General features: G+C 43.9%; 1 protein-coding gene across 2 annotated transcripts in view; it reads right to left on the reverse strand.

Moving 5' to 3' along the window:
* FREM2 (FRAS1 related extracellular matrix 2) overlaps positions 1 to 16,355 on the reverse strand; it is a 208,379-nt gene extending 192,024 nt beyond the window's left edge. For both annotated transcript variants that reach the window (XM_060194905.1, XM_060194904.1), the window contains exons 1-2: positions 10,892 to 16,355; positions 3,987 to 4,076 (exon numbers count right to left, since the gene is read on the reverse strand). In XM_060194905.1, coding sequence (XP_060050888.1) covers positions 3,987 to 4,076; positions 10,892 to 16,073 — 5,272 coding nt within the window. In that variant the 5' untranslated portion in view covers positions 16,074 to 16,355. The remainder of the gene's footprint in view (positions 1 to 3,986; positions 4,077 to 10,891) is intronic.
* Between the last annotated feature and the right edge of the window lie 388 nt (positions 16,356 to 16,743).

Consider the following 16,743-nt stretch of genomic DNA (forward strand, 5'->3'; position numbering starts at 1 on the left):
AAATAAATAAGTAATTTTAAATTTTTAAATATTTATTTATTTTCCCTTTTGTTGCCCTTGTTGTTTAACATTGTTGTGGTTATTGATGTCGTTGTTGAATAGGACAGTGAGAAATGGACAGAGGAGGGGAAGACAGAGGGGGAGAGAAAAACACCTGCAGACCTGCTTCACCGTTTGTGAAGTGACTCCCCTCCTGGTGGGGAGCCAGGGGCTCGAACGCAGATCCTTAGGCCAGTCCTTGCGCTTGGCACCACATGCGCTTAACCCGCTGCGCCACCACCCAACTCCCATAAACAAGTGTTTTAAGAGAATTATATTAAGACTTCTTAATAATACATTTTAAGCACCATCTATTTTGTACCTTGCATATGCCCCATGCATATCTATCATAAATGCTCTGTTAAGTAACTTTTACAACTGTTTCGTAAATTAATTGATAAAACAGGTCCCTTACTTTGAAGTTGTTTCTTTGAGTTATAATTTTAGATCTATCATTCTGGTATTTCATGTGAGGAAAAAGCATGCATTCAAAAAAAAAAAAAAGCATGCATTCTTTTATCCTCTTCAGAAACAGGAATAAAAACCCTTTTTAGGGGGTCGGGCAGTAGCGCAGCGGGTTAAACACACTTGGTGCAAAGCGCAAGGACTGGCGTAAGGATCCCGGTTCGAGCCCCCGGCTCCCCACTTGCAGAGGAGTCGCTTCACAGGTGGTGAAGCAGGTCTGCAGGTGTCTGTCTTTCTCTCCCCTTCTCTGTCTTCCCCTCCTCTCTCCATTTCTCTCTGTCCTATCCAACAACGAACAACATCAACAATAGCAATAATAACCACAACAAGGCTACAACAACAAGGGCACAAAAGGGGGGGGGGGAATGGCCTCCAGGAGCAGTGGATTCATGGTGCAAGCACTGAGCCCCATGGAGGGCTCAATAACCCTGGAGGCAAAAAAGACCCCTCTTTTTATATTTTTTATTATATTTATTGGATAGAAATAGCCAGAAATTGAGACAGAAGGGGGTGATAGAGAGACAGAATGACACCTGCAATACTGCTTTACCACTCCCAAAGATTTCCCCCCTGGAGGTGGGGACTGGGGACTGGAATCCAGGTCCTTGCACATTGTAACAACCAGGTATGCCACCTCCTGGCCCCAGGAATAAAAACCCTTAATTTCTTCTCAGCATTAAAAAAATATATATATGTATGTGTGTGTGTGTGTGTATATATATGTATATATATATATGTGTGTGTGTGTGTGTGTGTGTGTGTATATATATATATATATATATATATATATATATATATATATATATGAATGATACTAGGAAGGGATACCATAGATTTTAGAGCACAGTGATAGTTATTACAGTATTATAAAATAAATATTCAATTCTTGAAGAAATAATTTTTTATCATCAGAGCATATTCAGACTTCATTCCTATCAAACATTCTTTTTTAAAAAAATCATGTATTTATTATTGGACAGAGACAGAGTGAAATTGAAAAGAAACGGGGAGATAAAGAGGGAAAGAGACAGAGAGACACCTGCAGCCCTGCTTCACCACTCATGGAGTTTTTCCCCTGCAGGTAAGGATCAGGGGCTTGAACCTGGGCCTTTATGCACTGCAATGTGTGTACTTAACGAGGTACACCACCGCCTCACCCCTCCTATCAAACATTCTTAAACACTTTGTCTTGAAAATAAAAAAGCTTGACTTTTGTCTCTTATGCTTTTCCTGAATATATGTAGCAGCTATTTCTTGGAAAAAGAAAATAATCCAGAAACCAAATAAGCTTTGAGCTCTCTGGTTATACAACTTGATGAAAATCAGTAACCTATTTCTATGACTCAGTTTCTCCAGCGGCCAGGTAGGAATGATATTTTTTTAAACTAAGCACAGAAATAGTATGAAGACAAACTTATATAACAATAAACCCATATGTAAGAGTTAATATCTATAGAAAGAACCCTAAAACATAAGGATCTGTGTGTGTATTCTTACACACATCAGCCAACATGTATTAAGTCCAAATATAGTAGAATTTCTTGTTACTAGCCCGAAATCTTCTGATCTTTAAGTAGTGAACTCTATATTTGTGGTATTAGATAACAGCACCTAAGCACTTCCCAGCCCTGCATTGGCCCCGAGCAAAAAGTAGTGACTATTTATTTACTTATTTTGGCTACTAGTGTTTGGTGTGATTTCACTACCCTGATGGACTTTTTTTTTTTCCAGATAGAGAGGTAGATGTGGGGAAGGGAGAAAAAAAACACCACGGTACCACTCCACTGCTCACGGAGTTCTCCTTTGGCACAGTGTTCCCATGGTGGTCAGGAGCTCAACTCTAGGTCCTCACACATGGTACATACAGTGTATGCTCTTCCAAGTGAACTATTTCCTGTCGCTAGTTACTCTGTGTTAAGTACCCTTCCATTAGTGGTAGATGGTCCTAGCCCATTATTATACCATACATACGTTTGTGGCTAGACAGATTCTTATGATAATACAATTAAATCTAAAACAAGACATTTCAATTTTCTATTATCCTTAATCTCTTCTACCATTCTTGACTCCTGACTTAAAAGATATATTTTTGTGATTATTTGAGGATTATTCTTGCCCCAGTAATTTCCTTAGATAATTACTGCTCTAAAATCATTCTTGCTGACCTGAAGATGGCAAATCTAGTGGATCAGAAAAATAGACTTCTCTGTCACAAACCCACCAGATGTCACACTTCAAGTTAGGATCATTTTCTGTCCAGTGATATTTTAAACAAATGCTATTTAAAGTTTCTAAAAATATGGAGAATAAGCATGCAATATTTTTGAAATAGATGACATAATAGTGTGGCATTTTATTTATATTATTTTTATTTTTAGATTGTGACGGGGGGGAGAAGGAAAGATGGAAGAGAGAGGGAGAGAGAGAGGAAGAGAAAGGGAAGAGAGAAAGAGGAAGAGAGAGGAGAGAGAGAAAGAGGGAGAGAGAGGGAGGGGGGGAGGGAGAAGGAGAGAGAGAGATTACAATATCAAAGCTTCCTTCAATGTGGTGGAGGCCAGATTTGAACTTGGGTCACACACATGACAAAGCAGCACACTATCCAAGTGAGATGTTATGCCAAACTAAATAGTGTACCATTGTAAAAAAAAAACTTTGTAAAAGAAACATAGCTGATTCTGAAAAGTTGCTCTCCTCCCCTTCTTTTCTACACTCCACTGACTGCCCTGTCCACACAACATATATGCTTCTTGAGACATTTCACTTTCTTAAGAACATGAGAAACAGAAAACATCTTTATGATCAACCTAGCAGCAGTCAATTTTTGTCTTCATTGGTAGGGTTGGGAAGACATGTGGTCAGGAGCTGAGAAGAGTGACAGTGAGGGCATTAGAGGATAATGGCAACTCAGGTTACAAGTCTTGCCTTATTTTGTGCAGTATTCTTCATATTTTACTGGCAAAACTTTAGCTTAACTAGCTCACCATAGAGAAAAACTAGCTTACCATAGAGAAAATCATTAGACACACTGAGAGTTAAACAGCACAGATGCCTTAGTGAATGCTACATATTATCCACCAGCACAGGAGGGAACACACCCTGGTGGGCACAGAGGGTAGACACATGACTTATGAGTAGAGCTGGGTTGGGTTCCAACATCCTTTTATTGCCTCAAATAGGCAGCCTTCAGCAAAGCACACTGGGAGCCATTGGACTTGGAGTCTATTTATAAAGACCTTTCTCTTCAGCTCTTTGCAAATCACAAGACAAAACTAGACAGGAGTAGGAAACATCTAAAACCATTTCAGAGTAGAACTACCACAGAATGAAATAAAATTTCCTAGGGTAAGTAACAGATTTACTAGGCATGAATTCAGGGAAGTATAAAATCATACTTGCTACAAATTATCAAGTATTGAAGTTGTCAAAGAGCAACCAAAAATTCACCCTCCTTTTCCATATGAACAGGAGAGTGGGATACTTACCACCATCTTCAACTGTGAAGTAGAATATGTCACTCGTGGCATTAGCTCCTTCTCTTAAAACATAGCAGATGTTCATATCATCAATGTCAGCTAGAAGGTGACAGAAGAACCACAAGATTAATGACTAGGGCAAAACTGGTGACATTTCATAATCAGTCTTATTGCCTGTTAATTTTCTAGTGTATATTTACGTTTTCCACTCCCAAGGGAAACCATGCTATCTTAACTCTCATATTTCCAAGTCCCTGAGTTTCAGCTGTCCCATGGAAATCTGATCACCTACACAGAAAAATAGTTCAAGAGTTAGGTTGTAATAATAGCAAGGTGTTGCCCCTTCCAGCAGTATTTGCATGTTCATGCACCAAAGGACTGACTGTCTAAATTAAATATGGAATGTCAAACTCCCCAACAGGTGGAACGGGAGATATTTTGAGGCATGGCAGATTTCCTGGCACTATTGAAACCACACCCCTTGTCTCCCTGTAGGACTGATCCTAAGAGGAAAGAGGTTTCCTTGTCTTTCCTTAAGCTAACTTTCTTGACCTCCTGTGTTGTAGCAAATTTAAACTCTACAACTTTTTTTTTTTGCCTCCATGGTTATTGCTGTGGTTCGGTACCTGCACTACAAATCCATTGCTCCTGGAGACTATTTTTTTCCCTTTTGTTGCCCTTGTTGTTTTATCATTGTTGTGTTTATTATTATTATCATTGATGTTACTGTTGTTGGACAGGGCAGAGAGAAATCGATAGAGGGGAAGACAAAGAGGGGGAGAGAAAGATAGACATCTGCAGACCTGCTTCACTGCTTGTGAAGCAAACCCCCTGCAGGTGGGTAGTGGAGGGCTCAAACTGGTACCCTTATGCTGGTCCTTGAGCTTGGTGCTGTGTGCACTTAACCTGCTGCACTACCGCACAACCCCAAACTCTACAATTTTAAAGAAAAAAATGTCAAGAAGCTCTTTTTTTTAATGTTTTAATATTTATTTATTTATTTATTCCCTTCTATTGCCCTTGTAGTTTCATTGTTGTTGTTGTTATTGATGTTATTGTTATTAGGACAGAGAGAAATGGAGAGGCGGGGGAAAGACCGAGAGGGAGAGAGAAAGATAGACACCTGCAGACCTGCTTCACCGCTTGTGAAGTGACACCCATGCAGGTGGGGAACCGGAATCCTTACTCCAGTCCTTGCGCTTTGCAAATGATACTTAACCAGCTGAGCTTCCACCCAGACTCCCTCTTTTTTTTCTTAAATGCCGCAGATTGATAATTATCACAATCCAATGTCAAAGAGAACTTAACAGAAAATAGCTCATAAAAAGCATCCTGCCTCAGAATTTTTTTTTTTTTTACTTCCCACACTAGCTAACAAATTCACTGGAAACTTTTGTTTTACTAAACACATGTATGCAATTAAAAAATGCATTAGTTGTGTGTTCACTTCCTAAATCATGCTACTCAAACAACATAATAGAATAAATATTTATTGACTTATTTTTTTTTAAATTTTAGATAGAGGGAGAAAATCAGAAGGAGTGAAGGAGACCACAACTCTGAAACTTGCTTCATTGCGGTGGGAGTCAGGCTCAGATGGGGTCCTACACATGGCAAAGCATCACATTATTCAAGTAAACTGTTTCACTAGTCTTAAAAGAATAAATATTCTGCTCTGTGATACTCAGAACAGACTTCTACTTGGGCAGGGCCAATTACTAAGGTGTTATTTTCAAGGTGACATATAATTAAGTTCATAGTTACTAATAGCTTGTAACAATGGAATATAATATTTGTTCATCTAGTATATATTATATGGTTTTTCCATCTTCTAACAGCTCTGCTATGTTCATGCTATAGAGTTAAAAGACATTACATATAAAAATGAGTTTGGAAAAAGAATAATCTCAAATGATACATGGCATTAGAATCAATCAACTCCTATAGTTCTAGTAGGTAGGCATGTCCAGCATACACTGTTATTTTGGCTCAGTTTGAAGGTGTCTTGCAATTAGGAACTTAAAGAAGGCAACACCTGATTTAACAGTGATACGTTATGGCTGACAGACTTATGCTGACTTACTTGGGAGCAAGTTTTGTTATTCCTTGATATTTTATTTTAACAGTACTCTAAATTTCCAGTTCCTGCATACAGTCATTTTTATCTTTTCTGTATGACTATTTTTTCTGAGAAGGAAGTCTGAAACCCTTGGGCTCCTATTTTTCATCTTAAATTCCTACAGTCCTTTGCTTAGGGGCTAATTTTCTTAAAAGTTCAAATGCTCCTGGATTTAAAACCAATGAGCCAGATGTCTGAGGAACCATACTTGTGTATCTACCTGTACATGTGTGATATTTCTGTGTGCTAAGAAGTAGGGTCCCAGCACAGCTCTCTACCTGTTTACTCTGTAATGCTTAACTTTCACAACCTTAAAGTGAATAGTTGTGAACTGAGTTTTCCAGGCTCCATGTCAATCATGTAAGGATCTTTTCTTCTGGTCATGAAGGGAAAGGCCCTTTACCAATGTCTCTATGCCTTCTTCAACTTTATAAGACAATCTATGGGAAAAGACCAAACAAAATCTATTCAGTACACTCTATAGCAATATTTTCTTGTATTTATTTATTGAATCGAGACCAAGAAAAAAAAGAGAGGAGTGGGAGGTAGAGATGACACCTGCAGGGGATGCTTCAAAAGTGGTGAAGCAGTTCTGCAGGCGTCTGTCCTTCTCTCCTGCTATTTCCCCTTCCCCTTTCACTTTCTCTCTGTCCTATCCAATAAAATGGAATAAACAGTCACCACGAGCAGTGGATTCATAGTGCTGACACTGAGATCCAGTGATAACCCTGGTGGCAAGAAGACAAGAGGAGAGAGAGAGAGAGAGAGAGAGAGAGGGAGAGAGAGAGCTGCAAATCTTTCTCCCTACAGGTGGGAACCAGGGTTCCTTGATCATTGTTAAATTGTGCACACCACTGTAGCCATATTTTCTTAACAAAAAATATTGAGGTATAGCTTTTTGGGTAACAGTTTCAATTAAATAAATCACCACTTCAAAACTAAAATAAGAAGTTTTTTTATGCAAAGGGAATATGAATGTAATTGTGTGACATTCAAGTGTCAGATTTTCTCTCCAAGTCAGGGCATGCAAAATTGATTAGCTGGAGCAAACTAAAATCCTTTCCATTTTCATTCCAACTCTGTTAATGATTTGTGGTTCATAATACGGACAGAGGTTTTATAAAAAAATCTCAAGTACCAGATGGCTTCACTCATGTGTAGAATACTGATAACTAAAGCAAATGGATTTGCAAATAAAAAATAGTAGCCAGTCTTTTAGACAATGTGATAACTATGGTGTCTATCAGAGGGTGAGGGCACAAAAACGCTGAGGATTCACATACACATATATGGGTGTGAAATTATGACCCTGAAATCTTATAATTTTATAAACCAATGTTAAATAACTAATAATAAAATGATTTAAAAAACAGAAAAGGTTTTGAAATAACACTGTTATTGACTGCACAGGTACCTCAAAGTAGCTTATAATAAATACAGATAAACCGTCACTTTTTATGTATTACTCGCAGCATATTTTGAAGATTAAAAACTTCGCAGTCAGATTGTCATCTTATTTAAATTAACCTAAAATAATTTACTAGAATGTCTTTTGTTGAACATCAAATTTAATTCAATTCATGCAATCCTTTCATTGTTTCAATTCTAAGTTCATCAACATATCAATCATACCCTGGTTCATACCCCTTGGGGAAATTTCTGAACATAATTCATAAGTCATCTTTCACAAGACACCAATATGCATTTTATTATCAAGGAAAAAAATTCAGGGACTTGAGGCCAGTTATGGAGAGATAGAGTTGAAACCAGGTGCTCTTTGGCAAAAAGACCAAAAAAAAAAAAAAAAAAAAGACAATGTTTATAATAACATTGATATATTTTCCCTAATTCTACTGTTAATTTTTCCTAATAATAAGATTGACTCAACTTTAGAAATGAATTTTTTTCTTTACTCACAGGGATCAATTAGTTAACCAATTTGTAAACAACTGTCTCTGGCCACATGTATATATATATATACTTGACTTAATTCAGTGCAATGAAAAAAAGTCCATCAAAATGGAGTCTGACATATCATTTCATCATATAAATAGATAGATATAGATATATCACCAAACACAAACATCATAGTCCTCATTATAGCCACTATTTTCATCTCACTACTAGAAAAATAGTCACAGTTACTCTGGGCCATAGCTTTTTCCAACTTTTTTGGGGGGTTGTTTGTTTGTTTGTTTGTTTTTCTGGGACTTGATGCCTCACAATGACTCTACTGCTGCTGATGGTCTTCTTTTTTCTTCTTTAACAAGTTGAAAAGAGATAGAGCTAGAGGGAGAGGAGGAGAGGGACAGATGGAGAGAAACCTGCAGCACTACTCAACTTCTCATGAAGCTTCTCCTCTTAGCTACTCTCCATCAACCACACTAGGAACCAAATTCCAGTCCCAACTTGTTTCAAATGCTGTGAGACTAAATATCAACAGTTTTCCTAGTGAATATTTGGCATGTTATTGAATGTATAATTTCTCCTGAAAAGGCAACCTTAAGATTCTATCTTCATTTTTTATAATAAACTTAAAACTACTTTGTATTTATACAAAGCCATAAAATGTAATCAAGATGAGGTAAAGACAGAGCAACATCCTGCACTAAAATACCCTAATAATTTTAGGGTTTAATTTTTAGAAATTATATCCTAACATTTTAACCTGCTATTCTCGATTCATAGAGCTTTAAATAAAATCATTTGTTTATCTTGATCCAAACATTCCTTGAAAAAAAAAACCAACTCTAAACTCAGATTCCTATTTTAGGTGAGTGGAATTATTTGAAGTAGCATTTACTATCCTCTAATATATTCCTTTTTTTCTCTTCACTTCCCATGAAAATAAACCAGTCTAAGATTGCATGGCTTCTCTATCCTCAGAAAGCCTCCACACAGAAGTTTCCTGCTGGTCTGGCATGACACTTGGCACTCTGAAGTTTTCCTGTCCCTGCAGGCCCTGGGATTCAGGCTCTCAGCCAAGAATCAGGAGATTGGAGTGTGGGACTATTTGCCAGCATCTAAAACAGAGGAGCAGTTTTCTTTAACACTACACTTCGATACATCAGTGTTTATTACAGCAGTTGTTACCATCGAACACAATACTGTTACAGAAAAAGCACACCCCCAGTGGGATGCCAGAGGGTTAAACTCCACCTCAAGCCACAGAGCCTATATTGGAAAGATCCAGTTTCCATTCTGACAAGGTGAGATTTTCCTGAAAGGAACCCAAAGTCCTTTGTAATCAAAGTCACACAATTTAGAGAACTGTATTAACTCCCAAGCCAGCACAGTGAATAGGTTTCTTCCTCCAGTCACATAAAACTCAACACAGGGCACTTACCCTTCCTGTCTGGGATTATGTCCCCACACAAAGAAAATTCAAGTTAGGAAAATACTTTGGTATCAAGAATGCAGATGCTTGGAGGTTGCTTTGTTGTTTGTTTGGTTTTTGTTTTAATTTTTTTTATATATAACAGGGTGGAGGAGGTCTGAAAAGAATCAACAATTTTCTTCTTCCACTATTAATTTTGCTAACATCAGTATCATCACTTTCTTAATGATGCATTGGGTATATCTTATGGTGATCATGTATTGTCCGCTTACACATCATTAACTACATTTTTTTTAATTTATCACAGTAACATGCCTTGTGTTATTTAAACTCTTAGACATATGCTTCTTTAACTGTTAGACAAGATTTGCCTATATCATGAAGGCAAATGATTTATTTAATAAATGATTTATTGAATCTATAGGAAAAAATATAAATAAGTATTTGAGCTACAAAGTTCCTAACAACTTTAACAGTATTGGCCAATACTCTTAAAGATTAAAGAAAGTAATATAAAGCTGATGCTCCTTTTGATAGGTGGGTCAAATAAGAAGGATACAGAGAATCTGGAAAGTATTCCTTTCTCTAGGCGCTAAGATGCCTCATGAGCTATTTCCTAAGCACACACCAAAGGCTGTTAAGAGGCAGGTATGGCAAACAGAGCAGAAGTGGAAAGCCTGCTTCAACATACTAACTTCCAGCTTTGGCTCTAACAGCATACTGTGTTACTATCAACTCTTTGAGGGGCTGGGTGTCTGTGTACCTGGTTGAGTGCTAGGACCTGGGTTCAAGCTCCCAGTCCTCAGCCCCACCTGCAGGAGGGGGAGCTTAATGAGCAGTGAAACAGTACTACAAGTGGTTTTTCTTTCTCTCTCCCTCTATAGCTCCTCCTCTCCTCTCAATTTCTATCCTATCAAATAAAAGGGAGGGCAATGAAGGGGGAAAAATATTAACATTCCACCTAAAGAGAAAATCACTACAGTGGGGCACATGGCAAGAAGGAAGCTGTTCCCCCAAGAGATTCCCTGTATTCTTCTCTTGACTTCTTCCCTTCCTTTCTTGCCTGCCTATTTTTAATGCTTTACTTAGAAAGCTTTCAGTAGGGAGTCGGGCAGTAGCGCAGCGGGTTAAGTGCATGTGGCGCAAAGCACAACGACCAGAGTAAGGATCCCGGTTCGAGCCCCTGGCTCCCCACCTGCAGGGGAGTCGCTTCACAGGCGGTGAAGCAGGTCTGCAGGTGTCTGTCTTTCTCATCCCCTCTCTGTCTCCCCTTCCTCTCTCCATTTCTCTCTGTCCTATCCAACAACAACAACATCAACAACAATAAAAACAAGGCCAACAAAAAGGAAATAAATATTAAAAAAAGAAAGAAAGAAAGCTTTCAGTGGAAGCAATGGCCCCAGGAAAGAAGGCCCAAGATGCCCTTTATTCGCAAAGAAACAAAAAAGTGAAGCATACCTTGTGTAAACTGGGTGACACTGTGGTTGCCTTTGCCCAGGTTGAGGAGATATCCGTGTCTGGGGGTCTCTGTCACAATGAACCTAAGAGAAAAATGTAAACTGTCTCTGTCCTCCACTTTCAATATTTTGTTTGTGATCATGAACCCCAAGTGGCCAGTAGCCAGAATTCGAAGTGTGGAGGCTCCTTTGTTCACAGCAACCTGGGGGGCATTATTGTCAATGGCTAACACCTGGATCTTCATCACTTGTGGTCTCCTCGTTTCGAATACAGTATCAGGAAACACGAAGAACTCTGAATGGGAACCATCAGTCACAGTGAAGGAGAAGCTGTCTTCACTTGATTCAGTGCCATCATGTCTGTAGCTGATTAAGTTCTCATTCAGGTCTTGCTTGGTAAAAACCATGACAGGCCTGGTGTTGTTTAATAAGAGTTGACCATGAACAGGCGCCTGGGTGATTGTGAACTTGAGGAGTTTGTCTGGAGTATCCCTGTCTTCCACAGTGAGTTCAAAGGGGGTGATCAGTTTGTTTTCACCCTCACTGACAACCAGTTTGTGAATGGTGACCACTGGCTTTTTGTTGTCCACATCACTGATGGAGATACGGAATGTCCGGAAGACAGGGTTTCGTCCGTCAGTGACTTGAAACTCAAAACTGTCCATCTTCACCTCATCGTCAGCTGTGTGGATATAGTAGATTTTGTTTCCAGCCAGTTGAAGCTGAGTGAAGGAGGTGATGGACACTCCAGCTTGATCAGTGCACTCTAAGTGACCTCGAATGGGAGCCCTGGTAATTGTAAACACCAAGTTTTCATCAGGACTGTTCAAGTCACTAGTGCTGAGTAGGTCTGTTGTGAGGGTGACTTTACCACCTTCTTTCAAAGACACTCCCTTACTTATCACATCAGGGAAGACAATGTCAATGCTTCCAATGGACACATAAAAGTAACGGTCTATGAGGGCGTTTATTCCATCAGTCACATCAAATTTAATTAGGTCCCGGATGCCTTCTTGCCCGAAATGGACATACTGAATAAGGTTTCTATCCAAATCATCTTGGGTAAAATTCATGCCCAGTGTGATATTTTCAAAGGTCCCTGTTGGTTTTTGTCTCTGTAATACACCATGACCAGGCCCATAACGAATAATATAAACCAAGAATCTGTCTTCAGAGTCTAAATCAGTTGCCATTAATATTCTATTGTTGATGATTTGGGTCTCCCCAATTTCAATTTCTAGTCCATTATTGATGGCCATTCTGGGGGTCTCATCATCAACTGGGATAACCATAATGAGGACCATCTTTTCCACAGAGTGCTTACCATCTGTCAGCCTAATCACAAAGCTGTCTTCCTGAGTCTCAGAGTCATCGTGTTCATAAATAATGCTGGAACTCTCTATGATCTGGTCCAAGGTGAAGCTTTCAACCAAAACTGTGCCATTTATCAGCTGGTTCATGATGTGACCATGAGTAGGAAATTGGGTGATCATGAAAGTGAGATCATCCTGGGGAATATCAGCATCAGCAGCATTGAGGATGGGAGTGTCAATTACCAGACTCATGCCCTCCATTACTATAAACTCCCTCATGAAGATGTCTGGCTGCTCATCATTGGTGGGGATGATGACAATAGGGAAAAACTGCCTCTCTGAGAAGTTAATGCCATCAGAACAACGAAATATAAATCGGTCTTCTACGGGCTCCACCCCCTTATGGACGCTCTGGACATAGTCAATATGGCCCTGCCTGAGATCTTTCAGAGTGAAGGCACTTATGGCAATGCCTGCTCTTGATTTTTCAGAGCCAGGTGCTGGAGAAATGTTTTCCACATAACCCGAGGTGGGCTGGACCACTATCGTGCACAAGATGTCATCATTTAGGGAATCAATATCTTTGGCACTTATATGCATGGAGGTTATAACACTTTTCTCACCTTCCATAACTATAAAGTGCTCACCCACAGAAATTTCTGGCGCCTGGTTGTCAACTGGAAGGATAGTCACCCACACTGTCACTCCTTGGATAGTATTCATACCTATTCTCCATTCTTGCGACGTATCCGACAGACTCAGGTTGAAAGAGTCCTCTTTGGGCAACAGACCTATCTCACCACTAGTGTGTGCATAGACAACAGAGCCTTCCAAGATGTCCCTTTGGGTAAACTGCTCTGCTGGAATGCCATTGACAAGTATTTCCCCATACATGGGTGGATCCTCCAAGATGAAAGTCAGCATCAAGTCATCAGTGTGCTCTTCAGTCCCCTTGATGATATTGGCAGTGATTTCAGTAGCCCCATGTTCTAGGACATCAAGATAGGTCCCCAGAGTGCCCACAGGGAGACTCAGCATGGGTACCTCACCATCCACTGAGCGGACAGTCACTCTGAGAGTAATGGGCACCACATGGTGTCTGTCGCTGACCTCCAACGTGCAGCTGTCAGTCAGGGACACATCTCCACTATGGATGTAGGAAATTCGACCCTGTTTTATGTCCTCCAACTGGAAGGTCTCCCCAACATGCAGAATCTGTCCAGATACTTGCATGTGACCATGCCTGGGTGGCTGTGTGAGAGTAAGAGTGATGTGGGCTGCATCGGTGTCCACGTCACTCACATGCAACTCTGCCTCACTCACAATGTGCTGCCCCTTCTCCTGAATAGTAAAGCCAGTGTTGAGGATCTCAGGGGGCTGATTATCCACAGGCTGTAAGTAAAGCGTAAAGACTCCTGGAGCAACATTCCCAGCCCGGTCCTCCACTTGGAACTGGAACTGGGCCACTCGGGCAGCCACTCCCAGTTCCTGATCCGGTGGTCTGTATGAAATTTTATGGTGGTTGATCTGGGCTTGGGTAAACTGGGTCACCACCACTGAAGGGTTGTCAGTCAGGACCAAGGTGCCAAGAGGGGCTGGCAAGTGGTTTTCATCTGTGTCCACGGGGGGCTGGGTCACCGTGTAGCGCAATTCTCGATCCTCGGTGTCCAGGTCAGTGTAGCGCAACCACTTCTTCCTCAGTGGCGTGAGTTGGGACTCCTGCACCACCATCCGCAGGGCACAGCCACTGCCCAGCTCTGGAGGGAGGCGGTCCACGGGGTGAATGCGGATCACGAACTTCTGGAGCCCAGACCGGTTAGGGGGATCGTGGTTATCCTGGACTCGAAAGGTGAACTGGTCCATCACTGGCCCAGGGGTATGGGGCCCAGTATGTCTATAGAAGAGACGCCCCTCTGTTATGTCCCGCTGCCGCCATGCTGTCACTGTTCGCTCAAAGAATGCTCCCTGCTTTCTCCAAGATGTCTTAACCAACTCTTCCTCCTCCTCCCCATTCAGGGGAGGGTGAGTTTGGCGGAGAAGCAGCTGCCCTGAAGTGGAGGATGGTGACTCTAACACAAAGAGCAGGAGAGAGTCATCTGAGTCCATGTCAGTGGCACTGAGGCTGAGAGGCAGGATGGGTACTGTTTCTCCCTCAGCCAGAGTCAGTCCAGTGTTGGCATTGAGGACTGGGGGCTGGTCATCCACAGGCACCAGTGTGATAGGGAACAGAAACTGCACCTGGTGCCTGCCCCCTCCGTCCACCATTCGAAGCACCAGGTTGTCGCTGAGTGAGCCATCTTGGTCGTCATGATGATAGACCACCTGGCCAGAAGCCAGCTCAGCCACTGTGAACGTCTTAGGAGCAGGGCTATAGGAAGAAGCACCCAGAAGGACAAGGTGACCATGCCGGAGGCCAGCCACAACCTCCAGTTGCACTGCCTCTAGGTCGTCCTCATCACTGATCACTAAGTTTTGGAGGCCACTGCCTATGGGACCCGTGAGAGGCCGAGACTGGCCCTCATAGAGAATGAGGCCAGTGTTCCGGGTGACCACGGGGGCCAGTGTGTTCATGGGCTTCACCACCACCATGAAGGCAAAGGGGTCTGAGGCAGCTCCCTCTGGGTCCACCACCTCCAGTTCCAGCTCGAAGAGGCGCTCTTGGTCAGAGTCCTCCGAGGGGGGCTGGTAGGCAATCTTCAGGAGGTGTAGGTCCTTCTGAGTGAAGGAGGAGAGGGGCAGGCTCCGGTCATCGGTGCTCACCAGGTAGCCTTGGCCTGGCAGGAACGGAGAGGTGAGGTTGAAAACAAGCAGGTCAGGAGGGGACTCAGCGTCCTCGGCTGCCAGCATGTCCGGAGTGAGGGCCGTCAGCACGAACTGGTCCACCTCCATCATCATCATGGCGACAAAGCTGGGCTTGGGGGCGGTATTCTCAGCCCCTGCTCGGATTCTCACCAGCACCTGGAAGTGCTCGCGTTTCAAAGCCGGGCTACCCGCAGGGGTCCCTCTCTGGCGCAGTTCCACCACCATGGGCACCCAGTCCCGGTTGGGCGAGCGACTGGGTCCTGTGTGGCGGTAGCGCACACCCAGCTCCTGGAAAGCTTTGCAATCCATCAGCAGAGGCTCCTGGGCGCCCCCTTTGCGTGCTGGTTCCGGGCCCTGCGGGTAGTGCAGGAGTTCCCCATAGCGAGGCAGCGCACCCAGACCCGACAGGATGCCCACACGACACTCCTCAGTCTCGGGCTGGTAGGCGAACTCCAGGCTCCGCGCATCCAGGGCATTGCTGGTCCCCAGCAACTCCTCCACCACCAGCGGCAAGTTCCGAATCACGATCTCCAGCTGGGTGAACACCACCTCCACCTCCAGCACCAAGGGGAGCACCGTCGCCCCTCCGGGCGCGTCGTAGCGCAGCTGCAGCCGGACTCGATCCCGCGATGGGCTGCGCGCCCCTAGATGCGAATAGCTCACCTCTCCGGGGCCGAAGTCGCACGGGAAGCGCTTGGGACTCAGGCGGCCGGGCCGCTGGGCCAGCGCGTCGTTGTCCAGCACGGTCACCGCGCAGCGGTCCCCCGGCTGCACCTGCAGCACCAAGTCGCGCAGCGGGTCCAGCCAGACTTCACGGCCCAAGGGCACCCGGAGCCCACGGTTCGCCAGCACTATGGCGTCCTCCATGGGGACCCCGGAGGCCCCTGCGAGGTGCGGGGGCAGCAGCTCCCGGCCAAGGGCAGCGGGGACTGGGCTTACCAGTGACAGGAGAAAGAGCACAGCCAGCGGCAGCCGGGGCGGCGGCGGCGGGGGCAGCGACCGATAGTGAGCGCGTTGGGCGCCCCGCCGCGCAGGGGAAGGAACTCCGGAGGTCCCGCCTGCACACATAGTCCTGGTGTCAGGGCTGAGGCAGAGGCTGCCGTCGTCTTTTCAGTGCCGGGGGGTGGGGGGGGGGAGACTGCGCCGCAAAGTGCCCGGGACTCCGCAGGCTGCCTGCCCCGTCCCACTGTCGCCAAAACTGCACCAGAAAGATGGGCAGGTCATGCGCCGCTGCCCGGGCTGGAGAAGCAGCGGAGTGCGCTAAGTCCTCCCGGCCCACGGACCCCCTAATCTCCTAGCTCCGCGGCGCAGACAACTGAGCCCCTCCACTGCTTCCCGGGTCCCGGGACTCAGGGCTAAGAGGGAAACCCCTCCCCTAGCACCCCCTTAGTCCAGTCCTCCCCAGAGGCCAATCGTTGAGCCCGGGAGGAGGCCCCCAATCCCGGGTTGGGTGGTGAATTCTGCCAATCAGCGCCTAGAGGCCGAGGCGGGGGAACCAACCCGGAGAGGAAGAAGGACAAGGCGCAACAGGTTGCCCTGCAAGTGAGGAAACAAGGGCCCTGGAGTTGCCCACCCTGTCTTCAGGCTTGCTCCGCCTCAAATTGGGGGAACCCACGCGGCTGGCAGGCTTCAGTCCCTTCTGCTGCAGCCTGAGATTTCACACTCAAAAGACGCTTGAGTTGGAATCAAAACCGAGAGCAGGTTGGAGGTCAACTCCGGTGGTTGTATAATATTTGCA

The sequence above is a fragment of the Erinaceus europaeus genome, chromosome 7, assembly GCF_950295315.1.
Source record: "Erinaceus europaeus chromosome 7, mEriEur2.1, whole genome shotgun sequence".
Taxonomy (NCBI): Eukaryota; Metazoa; Chordata; class Mammalia; order Eulipotyphla; family Erinaceidae; genus Erinaceus; species Erinaceus europaeus.